Consider the following 27,091-nt stretch of genomic DNA (forward strand, 5'->3'; position numbering starts at 1 on the left):
TGGAAACCACGTGGTTTTACAGTTTTATTGGCTGAATCATGTTGTGTTTCCATACAATGTTTCTGAAAGCACGGGTTTTTTTTTTAAGTAAATCTGTTCAGAACTGCTCAATGAAAACTTTTGGTTTTGTCACCTTGTTGGGTAAAACGTCACACACGCGCTATTACCACGTATTTACACAGTTTAGCCCCACAGCTCAGCGATTTCTCCCATTCAAATCAATGTCACGCCACGTACAGCCATTAAACCAATCCCACTCGTGTAATAATTGTCGTTAGCTCTTATATTTCCTCTCCCTTTAATACACACACGACCCGGCCTGTGTGATTTCGCGTGGATGGAGAAGCTGGCTCGGGGATGGGCCCGTGTTTGGATCTCCATGCGGATGTGACATTTCAGAGAAAAGCGCGACCGCCATTTTGAGATTTACCTCAGACATCACAAACCAAACGGGAGGAGCGGGTTGAGGGAGCCGCACAGCTCAGGCTAGCGTTGTATGACCGGGCACATTCTTCACGAGAAGCGAGGGGAATAGCTAGAAATGCAACGAGCTGCTGCAGCGTTTCGTCGTCTGTCGTGTTAGGGCGGTTTGGAGGATTTTGGTTTATGTCGGGCCGCGCAAACTCTCGTCTCCGTGAACTTCTAAATTAACGTTAACATCAGTGCTATTCCGTATTGGGAAGCTGGTTTGAATGGATAGCTTTTTCCTCCGCTCTCCCCCAGACGAGGGACAATCGGAGGAGCACACAGACTGGGGATATCGCAGGCAAAGTTGTTGAATGTGTGTGTGTATAGCAAATGAGCCTTTGTTTTCATTGTCGTACCTTTAATACCATTTGGCTGCCTAGTGTCAGGTAGCTTAGCGCTAGCTTGAAACAGGGTATTTGTACCTGACGGTGCAGGTCGTGCTCAGAGTTCTCTTATTGCCCCACATTTCCCGGGGTAGACCCGGATTGATTTAGCTAATTTCAGCGGGCCTCCGATTTCGGAGTCCCCCCGCCCTCCCCTAATTACATCCATCGCAACCCCTGCCGTCAACCAGCGACTCGCACCCACCAAAGGCGCCGAGATTGGGCGAATAGCGAGCAAATACGTCCGCGTTTCTCTACCCGCTCCCCCGCCGACCTCCCCTCCTCACTCCCCGGCGCTGACAGCGGACAAGGCCGAGTTTGCAACAGAGCAGGCCCGGCCGCCAAGGCTCGACCTGTCCCCACCTCCGCATCCCACTACACCTCACCAGCAGTCCAGAACCCGGTTCCCCACCGAGTCGACCCTGGACAAGGTCGAGGGCAACAGAGAAAACAGGGAACACCGCATCACACCTACAACAACAACACCGCCACCTGCCAACATGAACCACCATCACCACACGCAGCAGCAGCAGCAACAGAAAGCCGGCGAGCAGCAGCTCAGTGAACCGGAGGACATGGAGATGGAAGGTAAGTAATGGCCCCGAGTAAAGTGAACGGACTTTTTATTAATCTTTTTTTTTTAACCAGGTTTGTGCCATACGTTAACATTTGCACGAGAAATGCACGGAATTTTATCCGCATTAACTGAGCCCAACATCTCGGTAAACACGGAGGCCTGCAGCTAGCAGAGATAGCCGGTTGGTTTTTTTTTTTTGCTGATTGTGCGTCCGATGCAGCATACTTGTATTCAGCTGACCTCATTTTGCGTTACAAGCAAACCGAGTCCTTAACGATCTTCGTTTGCTTGCGATATTCAGCTGTTTGCAGGTTTATCCAGAACCGGTGGCATTTTCCCCGCACATTGTCGCAGATTAGCCGCATAAATCATTCATTCTGATCGGCAACCGTATCTCCAAATAAACAGTTCATCGGCTTGTTGCTTCGAGATTGCCAAATCACCGCCGTCTAGAATCCGCTTGCACTCACAGAATTCCGGGCCCGATGCTTGTTGGTGGCCCAAGTGTTTGTAAACAGTCTGCTTAGTGTTGAAATTAACACGGATCCAACGCTAAGGTAAATTAATCTCTCTGCTCTGACTTGGCTGTGTGGGCTTTTGGGGTGATTTTGACAGCTATCGCTAGCTGCGTTCATCACTTCTCCCGCGAATAAAGTAGTGATATATATGTTTTTATTTTTTTACTGATAACGTTAAACTTTAGTCTGTTAGTTGTTGTTCGACAAGTGACGTTGGTTCAGCCTCTAACAGTGAGAACGTGTGCGTTAGCATCGTGTGATTGCTCGTACATTAAATGCTGGTTTCTAAATGGCTAAAGAGATCGGTTGACCATTTGGGTAAAAATATGTTAGGTGTGTCTCCAAAGTTTGACATGTTACCATATTGTAACAGAGTATCTGCTTCACTAACATCCACTTTGCGCGTTACGCCTTGTAAAACGCGAAGAACGGTGCTAGCGCGGCTGCTAATATTGAGCTAGTTAATTAGCTCCAAGGCGCACCTCGTTACGTTCTTTCTCTAGCTAGCATGCTAGCTAGCTAGCCAACTAGTGCACGGAGGGGGTGTGTGGCGTTCCAAAATGGTGGCTTGTATTTTGCATCGTTAAGATTTTGCCTTTTGCCCGAGAGCCGGGCCTTGCATTTTTTTCTCCGAGCTTTTAGCTTGTGTCTAAATTTTATCTCACGGTTATAATTTAGCAGCTGAGGGTAAAACGATTCCTCTAACAGTAAATCTACATCAATAGCTGGTACTTCTTGACTCCAGCTAATGTTGGCTAATAAAGGCCTTGAGGTGAATCTGTGGCTAGTGTTTGCTAAGGTGGCTAACGGGAACGCAGATGCGTCAATCCTGTGTTAGCTAACACACTACATTTTTAGCTATCCCTGCTGAAATTATAACAATGTGGAACACCAAGCGTACATTATCCCGTTTTATGTTAATTTATATCCTGGTATTTAGTGTCGTTACGTGAAACGTGGAGCAACGCTGGCAAGTAACGGTAGTTGCCGCTGCGGTAAGCCAGGCCCGCACAGAGGCAGCGCGGGGATTTGCTGCTTCATTGTATGGAAGACCAAAAGGCATGGAGCTCGCCATTTTTAATGATCTGTTTTTTTTTTCTTGTTCTTTTTTTTTCGTTTTTGGGGTTCAGTTTGGAGTCCGAGGCGGTCATTTAAGCAGTCTGCACACACAACACCAGCACTACCAGCATTTTTATTAAGTTTACAATGATGTCAACTTGGGGCTGAGTATGGACCAGTGGGCACTTTCACTGCGTCATTCATACCTTTTAGTTTTACTATGTTTTCACACGCTTTTGCTTGTTATTTGACCTTAAGCAGTTACATGCATGCTGTGGAGTAAATAAAGAAATGACCAGGCACAACATTTGCATTGTTTGATGATTCATTGTAACACTAATCACTAGTAGCAGGTGCATTTAGCGGACTTCCCCACCCCCTCTCCTATCATACCTTATCCTTAGGTGCACTGAAGCCTTACAAGGACAGTGAAGACAAGTTGACATAACAAACTGCTCACTTTTTCTGGTGCTTCTGACTTCTCTCAGAAGCAACACACACACACACACACTCCCACACTCCATTTCCGATATGGTATGAGGCGCCATGCAGTTGCAGCCCCACCATCACTCATTTGGCAAAGCTAAATCATTTTGCCTCTTTTTGTGTTTTTGTTTTTTTGTGTGTCTCCGCACTCTAATTTAAAAGCAGGGCTGTTGCTGTCACATAGCTGGCCAAGCTTTTATATGGGTCCCTCTAAAAATTAATATTGAACAATCTTAATGCCTTTATATTCAAAAGGTTCTAAGAAATACAAGACTAAGGGGTACAATTGGCACCTTGGTGAGGACTTAGTATTGTTTATGGGCATTTAGGGCCAGTTTGCTCAAAGTACAGGAACACAGCTTAGTGTGGCCTGATGCAGCAAACTGCATTGTAGCCTCCTAGTGCCAAGTCACTGTAACAAGATCAACCATGCAGTTATAACCTTTTTGGTGTGGGTTAACCACACATCTGGAGTGTTTTTTCCATTTGCTCAGCATAAAGTTTGTATATTAGAGGAGAAGATTGAGTGTGATTATTGACAAACTTTCATTTGCTGCTTTTAGTCCAAAGGATTTCAGCTTCATAAGATTAGAAAAGATTAGCATTTTTTTTTCTCTAAAAACTTTTCACTTGAGGGTTACTGCAGCTATAGTGAGACTTAAGCTAAATCACAGGGGTTCATTTTTATTCTCTTTATAGTTTAAGCCAGTCGGGGTAAGCTCTGCAGTCTTGCTCTTTGTGGATTTTTGTCCCATAAGTAAAACACCCAGCTCTTACTGTTGCAGTTTTTGGTGACAGATCCGTTAATAAATACATTTCAGCATAGGTTGACACAGTGGGCGGGACAAAAGGTTGTCATGGAGCTGACTGACGGAGCCCAATAGCATGGTGTAATCTGCTTGGGTAAATGAGGTCAGTCTCCTGGAGGATTCGGTCAGCAGCGTTACCTGTAGACCGACACAGAGGAGTGCCACACGCAAAACTTTGCGCGAGAGACGAGGTGACAAAGCAACCCATTTTGGGACATCACAGGATCCGGCCAGATTTCACTCACTCCTTGAAGTCGATTCAGCGCGCATCTGATTCCCTCATCGGCGTGTTTTGGTAAATTAGACTGTGCGTCGAGCTGCCGAGCTGGGATAATTATTGTCCCCTGTACGCGTGTGTTTTGTCTGAATGATGACTTGCTGCTTAATCCTGCATTGTATCCGTAATTACCCAGCCTACTGTTGGTGTCGCTGGGCCTTTGTTATGCTCATACACACGTATACACACTCACACATTCGCTCTCTGTTGCTCTCACTCTGTCATACACAGACTGAGAAAGGAGGCTTAAAATCCCGTGTCAGCGGGGTTTTCCCATTAAAGTGAAGAAAAAAGTAAAAGAAGGATCCCCCACTACATATATATATATATATATATATATATATATATATATATTAGGGGTGCAACGATACACAAAATTCACGGTTCGGTTCGATACTTTGGTGTCACGGTTCGATATTTTTTCGATACAAAAAAAATGTTCATGCCTTTTTAATTTGTCATTTATTAAAATTATAAATATATATTTTAACTCAAAAGTACAGTTTTTAAATTTAACCCTAACCCTTGTGCGCGTTTTTTATTTTGACAGCGAATGCGCACCTGCGGACCACTTATGTGCAGCCCTGGTTATTTAGCTCGTCATATCGCAGCCACAGAAATTCTTTTGTCCATGAAACCATAAAGCTGCACTTTCTTTTTGCCTTATAGTCTGATTTGTCATAACTTTTCCGTTTTGTGGTAAGCTTTTCTTTGGCTGTCACTTCTTCACCCTGACCTGTCTTATTTGGCTCAGAAGAAATGAAATATATATCCTGCTGCTTTTACACACGCACTCACATAAGCTCAGCGATTCTCTGCGCGATCAACCTCTCACATGTTTAAGCTGCGGGAGATTTCACTTGTCATGTTTGCATAGTAAGCTAACGATTAATAAGACGATGTCAGAGGAATTGGTGCACAAATTTTCATCACTCACAGATCAGTGCTGTCGCTCTCTATACACAGTTGGCGCGATTGCAAAGTGAAAGCAAAAAAACAAGCGCAAATTCAAACGCGATTGCAATATGTCACATATTGACAGTGGCTCACCGATGCCAATGACATAATTACCCAGCTACATTTCTGAAAGAATGCAAAAGCATTGACATATATTTTTCTTCCTACAATAGCCCGACGGGCAGGGAAGAGATAGATTTTGGTAGCCCGACTGAAAAAAATCGCTAGCCCCGGGACGTCGGGCTAGCGATATTGCGAGCCCTGTATCTGATTGAGGAATCACTCATCTTTGGAAAAGAGAGTTTATTACAGAGAAATGTCTCTTTCCAAAATAAAAGCTATACTATCCGCTTCTTCTGGGCTATATTCTCAGCAGCATAAGGAGAATCATGTGCTAACAGCTGTCTAAATGACTCGGCTAAAGTTAGTAGCATGCTTGTTGTTTTTGTCTTTGCACTAGGATGCTGTCGGCGTAAATGTGCAGTCATATTCGTTGTGTTCCCACTAGTGCTTTCAGGTTAATCTCGTTGAAATGACCTTAACGCCACAACACGGCAAATCTCTGTTAACGAGCTACCGCCGATCGCCCCGTGCATGGGGCTAGACGGCCAACACGTTAACGAGCTAACTGCGCTAAAACACTAGTTCCCACCCATGTAATTGAGCATTGCACGGCACATCCAACATACTGTTTTACTTTAGTCCATGACTCGCTTACCTTCAGGGTCATACGTCACATGAAAACCAAAATAATTCCAAACGCCAGATCTGGAGAGCTTAGCTTCTGTCTTGCTAGCTTGCCCTGCGCTCTTCCTTCTGACGATGCTGTCTGTGTTGAGCACTCAGTGGATCTGCACTCGACAGTGCAGCCTAGGCGGAGTAGTCGAACGCAGATTCACTGAGCGCTCAACACAGACAGCATCGTCAGAAGGAGAGTTGATAAAATAAATTACAAATGTTGTATTGTTCGATACATATGCGTACCGAACCGAAAGCACTGTATCGAACGGTTCAATATCGATACGAATATCGTTGCACCCCTAACATATATATATATATATATATATATATATATATATATATATATATATACACGAATATCGTTGCACCCCTAACATATATATATATAGATATAGATATAGATATGTATATATAGATATATAGATATAGATATAGATATATATAGATATATAGATATAGATATATAGATAGATATAGATATATATATATAGATAGATATAGATATATATATATAGATAGATATAGATATATAGATATATATATATATATAAAATTAAAAAAAATTTTTATATATCAGTTGTGTGACCCAAACGTGAAACTAAAAATGGCATTAATGGGAGAATAAGAGGATGCTTAAGCTGTACTTCTCTGTCTACTCACATTGTCCAGATTTGTTATTTTGGTTTAAAATTACAAAATGAACATATAAAAGTACTTGCCACGCTTTATTAATCCTAGAGGGATTTTCGATTGCACGTTCCTGACCTTTTGACACCTGCAAGTTGGGAATGCAGTTTTCAGCCACATTTACCCCAAGTAAAGAGGAAAAAAAGGGGGTGTCTAACATGTTAATCTATCCAGGAACGCCATATCCATGCAGTCTTATTATGTTGCTTATCTCTCCCTGTGTAGCTGGGGATACAGATGATCCTCCAAGAATCCCCGCCAACCCAGTGATCAATGGTAACGTGGCCATGGCAGACGGACACAACAATACAGAGGAGGACATGGAGGATGGTGAGGATTATGTGCAGCTCTGCAAACGCTTTAGTTTCTTTGAAGCTTTTCGAGTAGAAGAAACTGTAGGTCGTCTGGTTGAAATTACACCTGAAGTTAATGTCTTTATATGTAGTAACTCAAATGCTGACAGCTTGTCAGTGGGAAAACATAAAGACTCTTGTCCATGTTATTTATTGGCAGTGTATGAATTAAATTTAAACGGTATTTTCTCTAACTTAATGTAATTGTAAGCTCTCTTACTTCTGCCAGTTTTCAGAAGTTGTTTGAAGTAACTTGTAATTATGTCTTTTACGTTCTTTAGCGTGAGTTAAACATAACTTATGAGGTTAATAAAAATCAAATGGTGCCGCAGCACTGTGCTGCACCACTGTTGCATCATAGTGGGCAGTTTAGGCTAACCCCTGCTCGACTGCAGCAACCGTCTACTGCCAAAACATGTGGAACTCTGTCTCGTATTTCTGTTGTCAGATTGCAGGTGTCCAGGAATAATGACAGTTCTGACCCCAATTATTTGGATCACTGGGCAAATAAAGCAGAAGTGCTGTATCGAATTAAAAGTTCTCAGTGAATCAGAGGGAATCTGTTACACACCAAATCTTCTCCTCCCCCTCTTAACGCGTCACCCTCCCGTCTTCTCACAGACACTAGCTGGCGGTCGGAGGCGACCTTCCGGTTCGTGGTGGAGCGCTTCAGCCGCCTGAGCGAGTCAGTGCTCAGCCCGTCCTGCTTTGTCCGGAACCTTCCCTGGAAGATAATGGTGATGCCGCGCTTCTATCCTGACCGACCACACCAGAAGAGCGTGGGCTTCTTCCTGCAGTGTAATGCAGAGTCAGATTCCACGTACGTAAGAGGGGTTTGGGATGTGGGCCTTTTGATATAAGCTGTGATTATCAACTCACTTTATGCTCTCTTGGAAATTCTGCTGCTTTGAAAGTTCCAGTAGGTTTTTCTACTGTAAGTCGGGATCAGTGGTGCTGTGAAGAACTTCCTGCAGATGTTTTATCCACTACACCGCTTCGAGGGATGTAGTTTACCTAGAGCCCCGAATTGAAATGTGCCAAAGCTGCAGTAAAAACTCTCAAGTATCTCATGTGATATATGATGTTCTGAGTGAATGAAGTGAAAGTGAGGTTTTAGTGTGTAGCCAGGAGGCCTGACGCACAGTGGTTGTGGTCGTCTCTGGTACCTGGCAGGACCGCAGCAGCTCGGCGCAGTTATCCCATACTGTGAGACTGCAGTGGAAATGCTTTTTATTGCTATTTTGTAAAATGCAGCTGCTAATGGGAAAACATATTTGTTAAGACTGCACACAGTCAAGTTTGGAGCCGGTGAAATTAGATTAGAACTGGATTTATGTTTTTAATTTAGTGAAAGGTAAAGAGGCAATCCTGCTGCATCGTTTCTGTGCTTTTCGACGTCCTATTAGACAGTCAAAGCTTCTTCCATAGTTTTTCAGCGGCATCTTTCTCTTTCCCAGTTTGCTTAATAGCTGGGACTAGCAAAGCTCTGGTATTTAATGTTAACTTAACTACACAATTAGACCAATTTTAAATACTCTGCTCTTTTTCTTCACTCATGTCCTATACAGTAGGATACCTGCCAGAGCAGCAGGCAGCCTGCTGTTTGAAGGTTTACACCTATGACATCTTTGTTGTTTTTTTTACTGGTGTTGTCAAAATACTTTAAAACATCAGAGCAAATTATTCCTCAAGAAAAAGACGCAGGTTTTGCTCCATTTCACTGTCTGTGTTATAGCTGCAAAATTCCAAACAACATGGCGCAATCATAACTGCTCCTGTAGGTGCATTGATGTAAAGGGGGGCTTGCTTTGATTACTGGAGCACAGTTGGATTGGGAACCTTCTTTCATCATTGCCACACAGTGGTTGTTGAATTATTGTTATCGAGTCGTCGAGACGATTCATATTCGCTGATCGTGGCAGGCTAAAGCCTTCACCACTTTCCCGTCGCTCCCTGTGTGAAGTAGCAGGAGTTGAAACCTGCACAGCTTTCGTGCTCCGACATTACAGCCCAGCCGTCCTGTGTTGCGGTTGGGTATTGCTGCATTAACGGGGTCACAGCTGCTGGTTTTAACCACTGCTCTGGTGGCAACCCAGCTTTTGTTTTCTGTGCCTCTCTTGAGACAAACAGCTGCCAGTTCCCACAATGAAATGTCATTTTTCACAATCGAATGTCACTTTTTTTTTGCCCTTTTCTTTCTTTTTTTTTGTGCAACTCAGCTGCATAACTTCATTTAGAAAATGTGCTGTCAGCCCTATTTCCCTGGTGGGGGTTGTTGGTTTTTAAATACCCTTGTGTGTTTGGGTTTATATTTTCTCTTCTTAATATATCTTTGGTGTGTAAACTGAAAGCTTTGGGAGGGCACAGATGTAAATGTGAGGCTTATAGATTGATTCAGTTTGTAATGCCACTCTGAGAGATGCATAGATGCTGTTGGTGATTTGGGTATATCTTGGTTAATGGTGTGGAAGGATGTAAAATTAGCATCTGATGCTTTATCCTGTTACCGTGCACAACACTGTTTTATGTTTTTCAGTAGCTGAAGTGGAACAGTGTTGGATGGCTTACTTGGCTCATAAGTTTGCACAGGTTGCTGGTCCTGCTCTCCTATGTTTTAACGTCGTAGCCTACGCAGTCTTCTAAATGTGCCGATTTCAGTGCCGCCAAAATGTTCCTGAGGAAATAATACAACTTTTAAACAGTTCTTTAGTATTCAGGTGTCGTGTCTTTGGTGTTTCAGGTCATGGTCTTGCCACGCACAGGCCATGCTAAAGATCATTAACCACAAAGACGACGAGAAGTCATTCAGCCGCAGGATCAGTCACCTGTTCTTCCACAAAGAGAACGATTGGGGTTTCTCCAACTTTATGTCCTGGAGTGTAAGTACACAAACCTGTCAGAAATTAATGTACTGTTACTTTTGTCAAAGAAACAGTGGAATATTTTTGCTGTGAGTGTTGGTGGGGTTCTTTTTTTCTTCTCGCTCAGCAGTTACCACTTTGTTAACCTTTTGTTTGGGCCTGGTTGTATTCTTTCATTACTACAAATTGCTATTCTTAAAAAGATTAACTGTTTTGCAATGATGCATTTCAGGATGTGACCGATCCAGAGAGGGGCTTCATCGACGACGACAAAGTTACATTCGAAGTCTACGTCCAGGCGGATGCCCCACACGGAGTGGCGTATGTTGTGTTCTATTTGAGTCGTTTATTTTTGTCTTTATAAACTATTTCCCATGTGCATTTTCTCTGTTCTGTTCAGGGTTTATGACTTATAACTAACTGAAGTTTTTGGTCTCTGTAACCAGCTGGGATTCAAAGAAACACACAGGCTATGTTGGACTTAAGAACCAAGGAGCGACCTGCTACATGAACAGCCTGCTACAGACACTCTTCTTCACCAACCAGCTACGACGGGTAAGGTTTTGTTTTGTGGCTTCTAATGACTGTGTGTGGCTGTGGCTGTTTTTCTTATCTGTTATAGGGTTCTTAACATAATAGATTTGATTATTTAAAATACCTTTAAACCCCCTGATTCTCAGCACCACTTTCAATACGGTCATAAAGCTTTTAATTTTTCATCCAAGTAAGAATAAGCAGGTTGTAATGTGACATGAGGCACACAAAGCTCTTAATTCTTGATATAGTAGTTCCACCTTTCAGGTGCTTGGTTAAATGAGTGGATCTTGTATATCGGCTTTCTTGTGTTTATTTCCCCCAAATGCGAAATATTTCCAATAGACACGACTGCTGTTTTCTTTAGCCAACAAGCTCAGTTGTTAAGCTCTGCACGTGCCAACTTTCTACTGCCAAGAAAATGCTACTGACCCAGGGCGAATGACCCTGGTGGAAATGAGCATTGAAACAGTTTCAAATATCATCGTCTACATATTGAAAAATATATATATTTTTATGACATGCATATTTATTTATTTGTAACGTTCTACTATAGTTGCTGCTTTTGTTTCATTGCTCCCATGCTGGCTCTTTTAATTCTACGATCAAAGTGCTTTTTGAAATTTTCCAGTAGCATATCTGGAGTTTAAATATAGTAAATGTTTTCACAAAAATAGTCCAGTCAGCCTAAGATGATTAGTTTTATATAAAAGTTGTAATCCTGGAGCATCCTTATCCTTCCCAGGCGGTCTACATGATGCCCACAGAAGGAGATGACTCCTCTAAGAGCGTCCCCCTGGCACTGCAGAGGGTTTTCTACGAGCTGCAACACAGCGACAAACCGGTTGGCACCAAGAAGCTCACGAAGTCCTTTGGGTAAGTTAGGACTTGCTTAGAATATTATATGTGTTGTAAGCAAAACTATTAGATCCTTGCATGCTTGACATGTGGGTCAACCATCAGAATTTCACAATAAGCGTTGTGACGGTTGGTTGTATTCTCTCACTTGGTGTTTGTGTTTTTACGTGCAGGTGGGAAACACTAGATAGCTTCATGCAACATGATGTGCAGGAGCTGTGCAGAGTGGTGAGTTTCCTATACACGTTTAAAAAGGTCCTGTATGCACGGTGAACAACAGCTGACAGTATTTACTGTTTGTGTGTGTCTGTGTGTGTGTGTGTGCGCGCGCGCGCACTGCAGCTCCTGGACAACGTAGAGAACAAAATGAAAGGCACTTGTGTTGAGGGAACAATCCCAAAGCTCTTCAGAGGAAAGATGGTGGTATGTCATCTCTCTTTCTCCGTCTCTTCCTCCTCTTAGCTGACTCGCCCTTTTAGTTATGGTCATATTTTGCATATCTTTTGTACAATATTGTTCTTATGAGGGGAAATTTATAGTGTTTATTTTGCTCAGTAATGTCTCTGCAGCACGTCTCGCACAGTAGATTCTGTAAACACAGCGACATGATGTAGGCTAACACAGCACAGGATGTAGCCTGGAACAAGGCCAGTTTAAGAATAGACTGAGGGTAAATCAAGACGTGACCCGATGAGAAATAATGTTTCTGACTCGCCTCTCATATCGTATAGTCTGACTCTGCGTGTGTGTGTGTGTCACTCTGCAGTCATATATCCAGTGTAAGCATGTGGACTACAGGTCTGAGCGGATAGAGGACTACTATGACATCCAGCTTAGCATAAAAGGAAAGAAGAACAGTGAGTAGCATAAATGTGGTGTTTTATTGATCAGTGGCACATTTGTCCTGCATGATCATGATTTTCACACACATATCAAAGCGGCGATTTTCTAAATATAATCTTTGCTTCTTTCCAGTCTTTGAGTCATTCAAAGATTATGTGGCAACCGAGCAGTTAGATGGAGACAACAAATATGACGCAGGAGAACACGGGCTGCAGGTGAAGTATTTCTGCAATTTGTTGGCTCTTGTTGCTTTCATGCTGTTGGTATTGAAGCAAAGTGGACTAAAATTTTAGTTTTTATGTCATTGTGAAAAAATATTTGGTGTTCCAAAAATTAGACGTGTTCAAATGGATCAGTAGGTTTCCGGTTTTTCTTGCCAAGCTACAGAAATATGTAGCTCTAAAAATAAGATCTGGAGCTTGTTTACCTGCCTTGTTTTGATATGGTTTAAATGAGCAGCCTAAAGCTGAAAGGGTTTATAATGGCAGGATTAATGTCAATGGGATGTCCTCACCAGATGACTGACTCATTTTTGTTTTGCGTCGCAGGAAGCAGAAAAGGGAGTGAAGTTCCTCACCTTCCCTCCGATCCTCCATCTGCAGCTGATGAGGTTCATGTACGACCCACAGACCGACCAAAACATCAAGATCAATGACAGGTAAGGAAAAAAAACAAGCTGATGCTTTAAAAATAGTTTTTGAAGTAAGGTTACTTGTGAATTACTGTGCAGAACGCACCCTGATAACTCCCCGTCACACAATGAGACGGTAACTGTGCTGCTCGAATGTAATTTTAGAGAAGGTCTGCTCCATTGTAGCATAGGTTAAAGGAGGAATGTCACTTGAGCTTTACACTCGTGAAAAGCTTGCCCTGACCTCGCTTATTCAGACGGTGAGAAAGGAACCAAGATTGTTTTCTGTGCCATCAATCTGTGTACAGTTAATGGTGTTAAAAATAGAATCCAGCAGAAATAATGTGACACTTGTAGCAAACGCTACCATTTAGAAGTGCTAACTTTCTGCTGTGCCATTTCGATGAGCTCTGACTCATCCTTGTGATGATGCTACAGCCAACTGGCATCCTGAGGGCTTTGTATACGTACATGGAGACACGGGTGTGGGTGTGGAATGACAGTAGTTTTGAATATGCTCAAGTTTACTCTTGATTTCTTCCATTTTTATGCTACTTTTTGGCTGATATTTGACCCTTTTTGTATTAATCTACACATTGTTTTTTCACATTATTTGTTTTTTATTTCTACCTTTCCATTTTTTTAAATACTGCTGCTTACCTCATCCTTTTTTTTTTTTTTTTCCTTCTCAATTTCTTTGTCTCTAACGCCTCGCCATCTTTCTGTGCTCATTAGATTTGAGTTTCCAGACCAGTTACCTCTGGACGAGTTCCTCCAGAAGCCAGACTCAAAGGACCCAGCCAACTACATCCTCCACGCTGTGCTAGTCCACAGCGGGGACAACCATGGCGGTCACTACGTCGTCTATCTTAACCCCAAAGGAGACGGCAAAGTGAGTGTCAAGGATCCAATAGTGAGAACAATTTTTTTTCTGCACTTTTCACCAAAAATGCTCAAATTTACAAAAAAACAAAAAGGAGTTTATGTTGTGGAGGAATTCAGAGCTATGTTATCTTACCTCTTGACCTTAAGTGTTTATTAATTACATACAGCTGCATGCATTAAGATCCAAGGGTTGAGAGTCAGAATAAGTGCCTCCCAGGTCTGCAGTGATTATTATACTGAAAATGACAGAACACACAAGCTTCCTGACAGGTGAGACGATATCACCTAATGTAAGAAAAGGGATGTTTCACAATTTAGATGTTTAGTGGAATAAACGCTGTCAGAAAAGATGTGTTAGTGTAAAGAGTCGGATGTAAACACGAGCTCTCAGCTCAGACTCTTAATCTCATACTCATCGAGTAAACCCCTCTGATATAAACACATCAGTGTGATGTTACATTAATTCTGCATTTAGGTTTGTGTGACAATGATTGTCTTAAGTGCTCTCTGGTTTTTCTCTTTTTTCCACTCCAATCCTTGGTGGTTGCCCCACCCCTATCTCGCCTCTGCTCCTCATCCTCCTCTGGCTTCCTCTGGCTGGGACCCCATCCTGCAATCACCATCTGTCTCCGTCTATCATTCTGTCTCTTTCTGCAGTGGTGCAAGTTTGATGATGACGTAGTGTCACGATGCACCAAGGAGGAGGCCATAGAACACAACTACGGCGGACACGACGATGACCTCTCCGTCCGCCACTGCACCAACGCGTACATGTTGGTCTACATCCGTGAGTCCAAGCTCAGTAAGTAAACATCCGTCCTTCTTCACTCGTCATTTAAAAAACATCGGTATGAGAAACTTTCCCAGCAACACATGGAGGTATCCTCTGAGCTGATGAGTGCAAATAAAATTCCTGTTTCACATGGAGGTGACTGTAGTGAATAATACTGTTGTACTAAATTATCACTTCTGCCGTTTTACCCACACTCAGGCGAGGTGCTCCAGCCGATGACCGACGTGGACATCCCCCAGCAACTGGTGGAGCGTCTGCAGGAGGAGAAGAGGGTGGAGGCACAGAAGAGGAAGGAACGCCAAGAGGCTCACCTCTACATGCAGGTCCAGGTAGGGAATCGGAGGTTATTTAAGCGCTCTGTGGTGCTTTGATACTTTGCGATCAAAATACTTGGGTGGCTGAATAATTTAGTATACAGCACATGAGAAACCTACAGTGTAGGAAGTACAGGAGAAAATTGAAGCTGTGTTTGTGGATTTCAGGTAGAGCCACATTTGTGTCGAAACACCACACCTAGCAGCTTGTGCCGTTTTACGCCATCATACTGTAATCTGGATGGTTTGGTGTTTATTGCTTAAAGTGTGTAAAGGTGCAGGACTTCGTACGGTACTTCTCGGATTATTTATTCATATTAATCAGTATATTTGTTCTGTTGAAGCTCGAACTTGAACCCAATAAAGTCGACCTCCATAAGAGGCCTGACAGAAACAGCTTAGTTCGTGAGAAGCTATGCAAAGTATAACATCGTGCACCTTTAGACGGGGCAGATATGTTTCATAGGTGGATGAATGCTGGATTTCAGTGCGATAAGAATGAACTGTTTTGCCTTTTTGAAAAAGAGTAGATGACGTTTAGACATTTATGTTGGATCGGATCGTCGGGCTAACGACGGGCTGGAAAACGGAAGCTTCTTCTTTCTGTCAAGCAAAGTGTTCGAGTGTTTTGTTGGACTCGGTGTAACCTACAAGTGGCACGCACAACTGCAGGTCTTCTCGCTCTGGTTTGGCGGTCTCTGTGTGGTTGAGATGGGGAGAAGAGCAGTCAGTGATAATGAGGAAATGGCTTGTTAAATGATAAAGGTTTACCCTTTTCAGCACTGACTTACTTACTTGTTCGAGTATTAAGGCAGCACAAAGGCTAATTACGCTCATTATTTTCCTCTGAAGAGGTGATAAGCGTAACATTTAAAGGCTGTAATGAGGCTGTGTGAAACTTTGCTTTGCACTTTGCCTGTAAGCCATCAGAACTGACACCTCATTGAAAGTCTTAGCAGTGGAGCACCCCTCTAAACAGAAAGCTCTACATAATTATGATTTCGTGTGTGTGTGTGTGTGTGTGTGTGTGTGCGTGTGCGTGTGCGTGTGCGTGTGCGTGCGCGCTACTGACTGCTGCAGTGAAATGTCACCACCAGTGTGGATACAAAGAATGAAGCTCTTGCTTTGTCGAGATCTAGAGATAACTTGGGTGTGGGGGAGTGAGTTTTCATTGCATGAAGTCTTTAGTCTCTTATTTTTCACACTTTGGTTCTTGGTCCAGTTATACTAATGCTGTTCATCTTCCTTCTCTGGGCAGATGGTGACCGAGGACCAGTTTTGCGGTCATCAGGGCAACGACATGTACGACGAGGAGAAAGTGAAGTACACGGTCTTCAAGGTCCTGAAGAGCTCCACGCTGCAAGAGTTTGTCCAGAACCTCTCCCAGACCATGGTGAGGCATCTGTGGGACTGTATGCTCTTTGATGGTGATGGATATTTGGATGAAATTTCTAACTTTTTTTTTTAAATTAAAGAATAAAATAAACCATTTAAGATTAACTGCGAAGAGTTTTAGTTTGTAGATTTCAAGATGCATGAAATGTTTAGTCAGTAAACTTATCTTTCATCAAAGTAACTTGTGCTCGGTGGAAGTTTAATATTTGTGAAAGAAACCGCATTCACGCACATGCTGTGTCTCAGGTTCACGCTCGGACCCCAGGCTGAAAGAGAGGGCTTGTTAGCTTGTCAACAGTGCGGAGCACACATGTACACACACTTGCTTAAATTCTGGCTCCCTGCGGTTGATCAGTAAATACCAGTTGGAAATTTTAGTCTTGATGTCTTTTTCTCAACACGTTTCTGCTTTTCCCACATCTTATACGCAAATTGAAACTGTATTGATGTGCCGCAGGGTTTTCCACAGGACCAGATGAGGCTCTGGCCCATGCAGGCCCGTAGCAACGGAACCAAGCGACCTGCCATGCTCGACTACGAGGCCGATTGCAACAAGTCGGTAGGTGTTTGCACCTGTGGCACACATCTTCAAAAATTCCTGTATGCTTTAGCCAGTTTTTTTTGCATTAAAATAATGAAAGAAAGCTGCCAGTGAACCAGAACAACTGTGCTAAGATCAGTTCAAAAATATGCAGGATTTAGAGCACGGGTTCTAGAAGGAACTATCACTCCCTGAATTATTTTTTTTATGAATCATTATCTAAATTGAGTTTAATTTGAATCCCTGGATAACTACTCCATGTATAGAATCACCTGTCAAATCTCTCTTTTTAAAAAAATAAATAAAATAAAAAAATCCTCAGTTTGTTTACAAGTCTTTTTTTTCTTTACAAGTTTTCCGTATAATGCAACAGTTTTATGTCACTTTAATTCCTGGGACCACTCCTGAGTTTATGACTCAGTTAAATGTAACATAAGAAACTTTTTTTAAAGATTGGAACATTTTTGTGTTTCAGATGATCGACTTGAGTGACAATGAGAACCCCTGGACAATATTTTTGGAGACTGTAGATCCAGAGATGGCAGCCAGTGGGGCCACGTTACCCAAGTTTGATAAAGACCGTAAGTTCTCCATCCATCGGCGCTCATCATCAGACTTTGAGTCTTAGCACTTTCTTTTCTCTAAACTTTTAAAATATCATTTTTGTAGAAAACATGTTCTTCAGGTGTCAGTCTTTGATTCCACTTACATAGCTGCCTGTGTTGGTACCGTGTAGATAAGAATAATCGACACAATGCCTTAGAGGTCACAGTCATAAACGTAGAGTACTAGTTACTCAGTAACATAGTTACTGATCGGTTTGAATGTTGATGGGTTTGTTCTGAGTGTTTATGATTATTAACACTGTGTTTAGCTGCTGATTAAAGGCTCTGGCATGCTACTGTTTGTAGTGCGATGTTGTAGCTGCCTGCTGCCACTTGGGGTCAACGTCAGAGACATGCGAGACATGTAGTTTACGTGGTGTTGGTGATCCTTGTGGTTTGTGAAAAACAACTTTCATAGTGGAACTAAGTGAACCCGAAGGCTGCAAACGCTTGGACGTATCTCTTTATTTCTCAGTTCGCTCAATCTTTCCCTTTGCATAGCTGGAGAACTGCACCAACAGACACAAATGCAGAACCATAAGTGGCGTTTTGTGCTTTGTTTAGTGTTTCAGTTGAACAATATTTATGCAAATTGAAGCTATACTGCTCCTCAACCACTTCTTTGGCAGGCGTGTTGTATAGCTGCTGATTTCACCTTGCCCTGTTTTGTTTTTCTCTTCTAGATGATGTCATGTTGTTCTTGAAGATGTATGACCCCAAAACCAGAAGCTTAAATTATTGTGGACATATCTACACACCTATATCCTGCAAAATAAGTAAGCGTGACTCTGTTATAACCTCAGTACCCTGTCATAAGGTGCAGTGTGTGAATTCTTCGTCTGCAGTGAACGTAAAGATTTTGAGATTTTTCTCTGCTTCTCTTTTTTCCCTCTAACCAGGAGACCTGCTGCCAGTCATGTGTGAGAGAGCAGGATTTCAGCAGGAAACTAGCCTTATCCTCTATGAGGTGATCTATTCTGTGACGCCCAGTCGCTGACACACTCCTGTCTTTTTCTCACTTGCTCCCTCACACTCTCACATTCTGTCATATGTAGGCCTTGGTACATACATACATCTGCCACAAAAATAAATACTATCTTGCACTTAGCAGATAAATTGACTGCATAACCCCCGATGCTTGGTGTGTTACAGGAAGTAAAGCCCAATCTAACAGAGCGGATACAGGACTATGATGTCTCTCTGGACAAGGCCCTGGACGAGCTCATGGACGGGGACATCATTGTCTTCCAGAAGTAAGTTGTTTTGGGGGGTTTTGGCACTTGTGCTTTGAGAAATCTACCAAATTGATATCTTCCCAAGGTCGACACGCTTCAAGTTGCCTTCGTTTAAAATGTCTCTCTTTGATGACGCTCTGGTTGAGAAATTGTTGCAGAACTTGTTAGCTTTACTTGTTATGTCTGTGCCCTCATTTACTTCTTGACCTGCGCTTTCTGTCCTTGACCTCTACCTTCACTTCACTCACACTTCCCTCTGTCACACTGATCTCTGTTTTCCCGTCATTACAACACAACCCGTACCTCAAACTGTCTTTCCAACCTTTCTCCAACACCACAGGGACGACCCAGAGAACGACAGCAGCGAGCTGCCTACGGCCAAGGACTACTTCCGGGATCTCTACCACCGGGTGGACGTCATTTTCTGCGACAAGACCATCCACAACGACCCCGGCTTTGTGGTCACACTGTCGAACCGCATGAACTATTTTCAGGTACGATCGGTTGAGGTTCTTTGGATGAATATTGATTAACTCTTATTATTTTTAAAAAATACTCATGTGAAGCTGCCGAGTCATTATACGAAGACTGATTTTTATTTTTTGCTGCTACTGTTAATCCGGGAGTGGATTTCTGCTGCCCCCCACCCCCTCCACCTGCTAGCATTAAATTTGATTGACAGGTGAAATCTGACAGGCCCGTCATGAACTGTCTGTTTTTGTGTTTGTCAGGTGGCTAAGACTGTAGCGCAGAGGTTGAACACAGATCCCATGCTACTGCAGTTCTTCAAGTCACAGGGGTAGGAGGCTTGTCTCATCCACACACACACACACACACACTGCATTCTTCGTAAATGTAGTAACAATAACAGTGCATAATAGTGATTGTCATTCTTTCTTTTTTCTTCTTAAGCCGTTGTTCTCACTGTAAGCCAAAATATGGCCTTTATAGTCAGGAAAAATGCAGTTAAGGGCTTTGAAACAACACTGAACATGAAGTCAACTACAAGGGAGAGCACTTTAGTTCTTGCTTTGCACATAACTGAGTAATTATGCTTTTGCTGTAGCGTAATTATCCCTTTTTTGTGGTTTTGACAAAAAAAAGGTTATACTAAACAAAGGCTTTTCCTGCATAGAGGGACTGTGACAAAATGTTTCTGACCGGTTTCGTTATTTTTGGTGTTTTATTTACTGAAGCGTGTTATGTTGCTTCTTAATCTGATGGTCAGAAAAAATAGGAAACCACATGGATTTGGGCCAAATAACTGACTCATCACCTTCACTGTACATAGATCGATCTCGCCGACGTGCGTAGTCATTGCCCAGAAGGCTCATTTGGAGCCAGGAAAATCTGCTAAAGACGGCCTGTAGTTTAATGAATAATGCAGTGTTGTTTCAAGGCTGTTTTTTCCTAAATAACTCAAAATCCTGTAATTCTGTTTGACATGTAGAAAGGAGCGTGTAGACCGCGTTTGAATAGTGTTGTGACTCGTAGCTTTTGTCAGGTTTGCCTTTGATTTGATTACTTGCAGTTGTCAGTAGAAATGTTGCATAACCTGTCCCCCCTCCACCTGTCTTCTGTTGTTTTTCCTCCTACTCTTCCCTCTCCCTCTGTGCTTCTTTTTTTTCGTCTTGCTCTGCTGTTCACCTCCACCTCTGCTTCTTTGCTTCTTTTCCTCCCACTTTTCTTTCTCTTCTCCTTCCACCCTTCTTCCCTCCCCTTTGTTGTCCTCCCCCCCTGCCTGGTGGTGTGGTGGCCAGGTACAGGGACGGTCCAGGGAATCCTCTCAGACACAACTATGAGGGAACGCTGCGGGACCTGCTGCAATTCTTCAAGCCTCGGCAGCCCAAGAAACTCTACTACCAGCAGGTAGGACTGGTTTGTCTACTTTTTCTGTGTCAGGATTTCAAGTTTGTCTTTGTTCTCTCTTTCGAGTAAGATAACTGGTGTTTCCCCTGAAAAGGAGCTCAGTGTTTCATAGTGCCGGTAATAATTCTGGTAATCTTAAATGTCTTTTTGTCTTTCCTCCGTTATAAAATATAAAATGCTGTCTGATAGAAAACAAAGTCATTGGGGTAAAAATGTTTTCTGACTACCTGAACTTTTAACACACAAACGGTTGTGAGAAAGTTTTTATTTATTTCAAATCTTTCCTGCAAACCAGGAACGAGTTACATCCTCAGGTGGATGACTTATCTCAGTGTCTTGTTCATGAGCGACAGGGATTTGTATCTTGATCTACGTCCCTACTCTCACCTACGTCACGAGCTTTGGGTAGTGACCAAAAGAATTAGATCATAGATACAAAAGGCAGAATTTGCTTTCTCTGAAGGTTGGCTAATTTCTCCCTGAGAGAAAGGGTGAGGGGTTCAGCTATTTGAAAGGGACCGGGTATAGAGCCGCTGCTCCTCCATGTTGAAAGGAGCTAGTTGAGGTGGTTCAGGCATCTGACTGTGATGTCTGCTGGTTGAGGTGTTCATGTTACCCTGGCCCCATGGTAGACGCACGACACACGGGGGAGACCACATTTCTCAACTGGCCTGGGAATGCTTTTGAGTTCCCCTGGATGAGCTGGAGGAGGTGGCTGGGGGAGAGGGAGGTCTTGGTTTCTCTGCTTAGGCTGCTGGCCCAGTGACCCGGCCCCAGATTAGCAGAAGAAAATCGAAGGCCACATCCTACGAGTCCACAAAAGGAGTAACTTTGTTTTTATCTCTCTCTTTTTCTCTATTATGTATTCTCAGTTAAAGATGAAGATAACAGACTTTGAGAACAGGAGGAGTTTTAAATCCATATGGCTCAACAGCCAGTTCAGAGAGGAGGTACGACACTCAAAAAACCCCAAAAACCTTTACATAAGGAAAAATGTTTCTGTGATTCAACCATAGACATGAAACTGTTTCTTGTGTTGCAGGAGATTACTCTTTACCCTGACAAGCACGGCTGTGTGCGGGACCTTTTGGAAGAATGTAAAAAGGCTGTGGAGCTGTCTGAAAATGGCTCTGAGAAGCTCAGGTATCCATCTGTGTTTGGCTTGCTTGTCTTCCTCTCAGTGGTTGCAATCAGAACTTTTTGACAGCTGCTCCAGCTGTTCTGCCGTACGGGGAGTTTGCATCTGATGGTAAACTGAGTTAAAATTAAAAAATCGAGCACACTATGGTCCGTTTTAGCTTTTTGAACATTATCTTTGACACTGGGCAAATCACTAGAGATTGAGTGCTTGTTGTTGTGGCCTAGACTGTCTGTAGTGAAGTTTATCACTTTAGTTTTCCACTCATCTTGATCCAGGTAACATTTTGGCTTTTGTTTAACCCCTTTGATTTGTTTTTTTAATCTAATCCTAACCACGTGCGAAATGTGTGCTGCTTCTCCTTTTTTTTAAACACTTTTCACAAAATTATAGTCTGACAATTACAACCCTCACAGCAACCGCGGCCTGCACAGCCCCATTTCATTCTGTAAACCTGCTCTCTGTGACTGCACTGGCACCTTTCCCTTTAGTTTGGTTGAATTTCTTGTTTTCCCTGGTGTGATGTCAGAATCAGATTTTGCTGCATTTGAGAAGCTCCTGCAGAGCGTTAATGCCTCCTCCCTCGTTCTCCCTCTGCAGGCTGTTAGAGATAGTAAGCTATAAAATCATCGGAGTTCACCAGGAGGACGAGCTGCTAGAATGTTTATCTCCTGCTGCCAGCCGCACCTTCAGAATAGAGGTGAGTGTTTATGCGAGGCGTTGCCTGTGCAGCGCGTTTCACTGTGTCGTTTATTTTATGTTAGCCGCTTAACTTCCACTTAACACGCCGTCAGGCCGACACTGTATTTTTGCCCTCACAGCCAGTCAGTTAGCAGTAGAAGTATTACTTCATGCTTGTTAAAGGTTAAATACCAAGCTTCTGGCTCAGTTTTCTCTGTAGCTCTTGCGTCATTACAGCGCGTTAAAAACTTTGACCACCAGGTGTCGGTAAAAACAGTGTGTTTATTTTTACATTTTATAGTCAGTGGTTTGATCTGAGCTTATTTTCTTCCTTCATCTCTCTTGTGCTGCTTGGCTTTTTCAGGAGATTCCTTTGGACCAGGTGGACTTGGATAAGGACACTGAAATGCTAATCCCTGTTGCTCACTTCCATAAGGAGGTCTTTGGCACCTTTGGGATTCCCTTCTTGCTCAAGATCAGACAGGTGTGTTTTTTTTGTTTACTTGTACCACATAATGTGGGGATTATTATTTATTTTATTTCTTCTTGACTCACTGCCATCCTATTCTCCTTTGTGCAGGGTGAGTCGTTTCGGGAGGTGATGAGGAGGATCCAGACCATGCTGGACATCCAGGAGAAAGAGTTTGAGAAGGTAGGTCGTCGTTGGTTTGCTTCTTCTTAAACAGCGTTCTCCTGATGCTGAAATAATTAAAGTGTTAACAAGGGGGGTAGTTAACCACCAGATGTCTGTCTCTGTGTGTTTTCAGTTCAAGTTTGCAATTGTGATGATGGGTCGGCATCAGTACATCAATGAGGATGAGTACGAGGTCAACCTGAAGGACTTTGAACCACAGCCAGGTATTTACTGCCTGCGGCGCTACTGGGAGCGATACCAGTGTAACTGCTGCTGATACTGATACTGCGCCGATTGAACGACACCAGGCTAGAGCCAAACACAAAAATAAAACAAAAGCATGAAACTGTGACAGTGCCTCGTCATGCACCACTTCAATGTCACGGCTGCTCATATTTATACAAGTTTATCCACCTAATAATGAACTTTAAAGACCTTTTATGTACACTCACTGGCCACCTTGTTAGGTACACCTTGTGTTAGTACTGGGTCGGATCTGCTTTTGCCATCAGAGTTGTCGTCATTCTTTATGGCACAGATTCAACAAGGTGCTAGAGATATTCCTCAGATACATTGACATGACAGCTTCACACAGCTGCTGCAGATTTATGGGCTGCACATCCGTGATGTGAATCTCCCGTTCCACCACATCCCAAAGGTGCTCTACTGGACTGAGATCTGGTGACTGTGGGAGTTATTTGAGTAAAGTGAACTCATCGTCACATTCAATAAAGTAGTTCGAGGTGATTTGAGTTTTGTGACATAATTTGCTGTCCTGCTGGAAGTAGCCATTAGAAGACGAGTGCATGGTTATAAACATGGTCGGCAGCAATACTTGGCGAGGCTGTGGTGTTTAAATGATGTTAATTTGGTACTAATATCCCCCACACCACTAAACCCCCACCAACAGCCTGAAGTGTAGATAAAAGGCAGAATGGATCCATGCTTTCATTCTGTTTTTGCCACATTATACCATCTGAATGTCACAGCAGAAATCAACTTCAGACAAGACGGTTTGATCTTTTGTGGTCCAAATTTTGCAAACCTTTACAAATTGTAGTCTCAGTTTCCTGTTCTTAGCTGACAGGAGTGCCATCTGGGCTGGTCTTCTGCTGCTGTAGCCCATCTGTTTCAGGCTATGACAATCAGAGATGCTCTTCTGTAACCTTGGATGTAACGAGTGCTTATTTGAGAGAGAACTGCTTCCCTGTTTACTTTTTCGGACCGTCCTCTGTAAACCCCAGTGATGGTTGTGTGGGAAAATCCCACCAAATCAACAGTTTCTGAAGCACTCAGTCTGAAACCAACAACCATGCTACATTTTCTTCCCTGATTTTGAATTTGAACCTCAGCAGGTCACCTTCATCATGTCTGCATGGCAAAATGCACTGAGTTGCTGTCATGTGATTGACTGATTAGATCTGTGTGCGTGCGTGCGTGCGTGCGTGTGTGAGAACAAACAGTTACACAGGTGTACCTAACAAAGCGGCTGGCATGTGTATTTCTAGTATTTACCACACTGCCTTTCTAGTGATTCCTTTACAAGTGTGACACGGCACCTCTGGTGTTTTGTTCACTGCAGCAGTGATTGGTTCTTATTTGTAATGTAACTGCATCAAAATGGCCAAAAGCTCCCCTGCAGTCGATAGTTTTGAGGTGTGTAGCCCAACCCAGTCACCAGAATCATTAAAACTGGACTTTATTTTCTTCACGTTCCTAATATTGGCCGGTGTGTCAGCGACACCCGAGATTAATGTCGATGTCACGCGGGCTACAGAAATACTCCCACTGCTCCTGTTACTGTTCATGTGATTTCTGTACTGCAGGTGGCGCTGTCACTTCTCCTAATGGCCTCTCTGATGTGTCCTCCTGTGTAGGTAACATGTCCCACCCGCGCCCCTGGCTAGGGTTGGATCATTTCAACAAAGCTCCAAAGAGAGGTCGCTACACCTACCTGGAGAAAGCAATCAAGATCCACAACTAAAGCAGCCCCCACCCCCACCTTCTCCCCTGGTCCTCCTCATCCTCTCCTGCTCCGCCTTCATCCCTACCTACTTTAACAAACCATAACCACAGACTGTAACCAACAACCGTGTGTGTGTGTGTGATTGTGCGTGAGAAAGACTGAGAGAGTGTGTGTGTTCATCACTTCACCCCGCCTGGACACCTCTACAGCTCTACACCGGCACTATGTCTTCAGTGATTGGGATCTTGCTGCAGCTGATGGATTATTCAACCACAAAATAAACCGCACCAACCACTGACTGTTTATTTTGTTGTACATTTTATTTCTTTTCCCTTTCCCCCCCCCTTTTTTAAAAATCGTCTCCCTCCACGTTTGAGGCTGTTCGGTTATTTTTTCTGGCTTGTCTGCCTGTTGACTGCTTTTTGTTGCCTGTTCAGAAATGGGAGACGTGTAATTGGATTTTATGGTTTAAAAAAAAAAATTAGGAGGAATCACGACACAGTATAGCATATATAATATGTATGCTATATATAAATATTTTCATATATAAATATGAACTTCTAGGCTTAGTTTTCACTTCCACCTCATTTACAGCTTTTTTTTTTTTCCCCCTTCACAATTTTTGGGGGGTTGTTTTTAAATAAAGTTGTTCAAAGGGGCGTCACACTGCTGTGCGGAGAGGTCAATGAGTGTGCTGTTTGGAGGACTGACTTGCAGAAATGATGGAGACATGCAGTCGTTTTAAAATTATTAATAATTTTTGCAAAAGCAGCTGCGGGCTGGCGTCCACCCTGAAGTTCTCTGGTTTGCTCTTATGATGAGGTTTCCTTATATTTTCTGCTCCCATCCCTACAGAGCAACAAAAATCAGTATTTCCAAGTTTACGCTCAAGTTCTCTTTTCCACTTAGTTTGGTTGGAGGAAAAAATAAATTTTTTTTGTCTCTTTCTGCAAACCTTGTATTATTAAAAACAAAAAAATCTGCAAAACAGAATCTGTTTAAAATAAATGGGGAAAAATACGATTTGTCTGTATTTCCTCTTGAACGTTGGAAATTAACCTTAGAAGTTTCTCAGGTCTGGCAAAAGTAGTTGTTTTTTTTTTCCTGATTGTGAGTTGCTAGGTAACATTCACGCACACACAGACACGCACAGATATGTGTTACCTCCCTGATGACTTCCTTTTTAGTTTTTTGGGGGGTTGCTAAAGGTTCCCCCCCCCCCTCCTCTCAGTCATTCCTCTTGTAAAACACACACACACATACGCAAGCTGCAACCTCTCTTCTTTCTTGATTGAATCTGTCGCCCCCTGGTGGTTGGGAGCAGTAACTGCGCTGTGCTTGGTAGGGAGCTGCAGACACTTAGAGCCCCACTGGTTTGAGGATTGTTTGGAGACAAAAAACCAGCATTGTAAGAAACACTTTAAGCCCTATGAATTTCTTTTTTCCTTTGTTAATTTCAGGTTTTGTTTTCTTCTTTCTTTTAAAGCACAGATGGAATGCACCCCTAATAGCGCATAGCTGGCTCTGTACAGACAACATTTAAGAATTGTATATTTAAAAATATGAACGTGTAAAATTTAAGAGAAACACACGCCTTTGTTGTTGGGTACAGAAGGAGCCAGGTGTTCATATTTCTTGTGTGTAGGTTTCTTTTTTGTTCGTTTGTTTTGCGTTCCTGATGTACCATTGACAGGTTTTTCCCCCTCTGTTACATTTGGATTGTTTTTCTTTTAAAAACTAACTGCATTGGTTTGTCTTGTTAAGAAGTGCAGTACAGAGATGACCTGCAGAATCACACCTTAATTTGATCTTTTCCACTTTAAAATCCTCAGTGTAGCAGCAGTGTACGACAACTATTCCTGTATATTGCCTTTTTGCTGGAAAATGTATGTTGAATAAAAATTTTCTATAAAAACAAATAGACGCACCGCTGCTGCTTATCCGTGCCAGTGTGCGACCTGTGATTCCCGGTATTTTCCAAAAAATTACTGCA

At 42.8% G+C, this 27,091-nt stretch overlaps 1 protein-coding gene across 4 annotated transcripts; it reads left to right on the plus strand.

Annotated features, from left to right (window-relative positions):
* Positions 1-381: 381 nt before the first annotated feature.
* Positions 382-27,017, plus strand: usp7 (ubiquitin specific peptidase 7 (herpes virus-associated)). 4 transcript variants are annotated; one of them, XM_026165500.2, is made up of 31 exons: positions 382-1,439; positions 7,188-7,292; positions 7,937-8,135; positions 10,056-10,194; positions 10,409-10,497; positions 10,623-10,731; positions 11,456-11,586; positions 11,742-11,796; positions 11,911-11,991; positions 12,335-12,425; positions 12,544-12,626; positions 12,960-13,069; positions 13,778-13,955; positions 14,585-14,729; positions 14,919-15,049; positions 16,293-16,427; positions 16,887-16,988; positions 17,446-17,551; positions 18,259-18,351; positions 18,475-18,542; positions 18,728-18,828; positions 19,151-19,304; positions 19,542-19,609; positions 20,571-20,679; positions 21,552-21,629; positions 21,722-21,822; positions 22,418-22,517; positions 22,863-22,982; positions 23,079-23,150; positions 23,266-23,356; positions 25,010-27,017. In XM_026165500.2, the coding sequence occupies exons 1-31, from the start codon at positions 1,352-1,354 to the stop codon at positions 25,114-25,116; spliced, it is 3,339 nt and encodes a 1,112-aa protein (XP_026021285.1). In that variant the 5' UTR covers positions 382-1,351; the 3' UTR covers positions 25,117-27,017. The 4 variants fall into 4 exon arrangements, with proteins under 4 accessions (XP_026021285.1, XP_026021281.1, XP_026021283.1 ...); XM_026165496.2 differs by having other exon boundaries at positions 20,577-20,679; XM_026165498.2 differs by having other exon boundaries at positions 13,778-13,934.
* The last annotated feature ends 74 nt before the right edge of the window (positions 27,018-27,091 follow it).

The sequence above is a fragment of the Astatotilapia calliptera genome, chromosome 4 (genome assembly GCF_964374335.1).
Source record: "Astatotilapia calliptera chromosome 4, fAstCal68.1, whole genome shotgun sequence".
NCBI classification, from domain to species: Eukaryota; Metazoa; Chordata; class Actinopteri; order Cichliformes; family Cichlidae; genus Astatotilapia; species Astatotilapia calliptera.

Bases quoted from the DNA above. Each gene is read 5' to 3' on its own strand.
- usp7 (XM_026165500.2), top strand. From the start codon at position 1,352: ATGAACCACCATCACCACACGCAGCAGCAGCAGCAACAGAAAGCCGGC. The intron at 10,195-10,408 runs GTAAGTACACAA...GATGCATTTCAG, and splicing joins CCAACTTTATGTCCTGGAGT to GATGTGACCGATCCAGAGAG. The intron at 16,428-16,886 runs GTGAGGCATCTG...GATGTGCCGCAG, and splicing joins AGAACCTCTCCCAGACCATG to GGTTTTCCACAGGACCAGAT.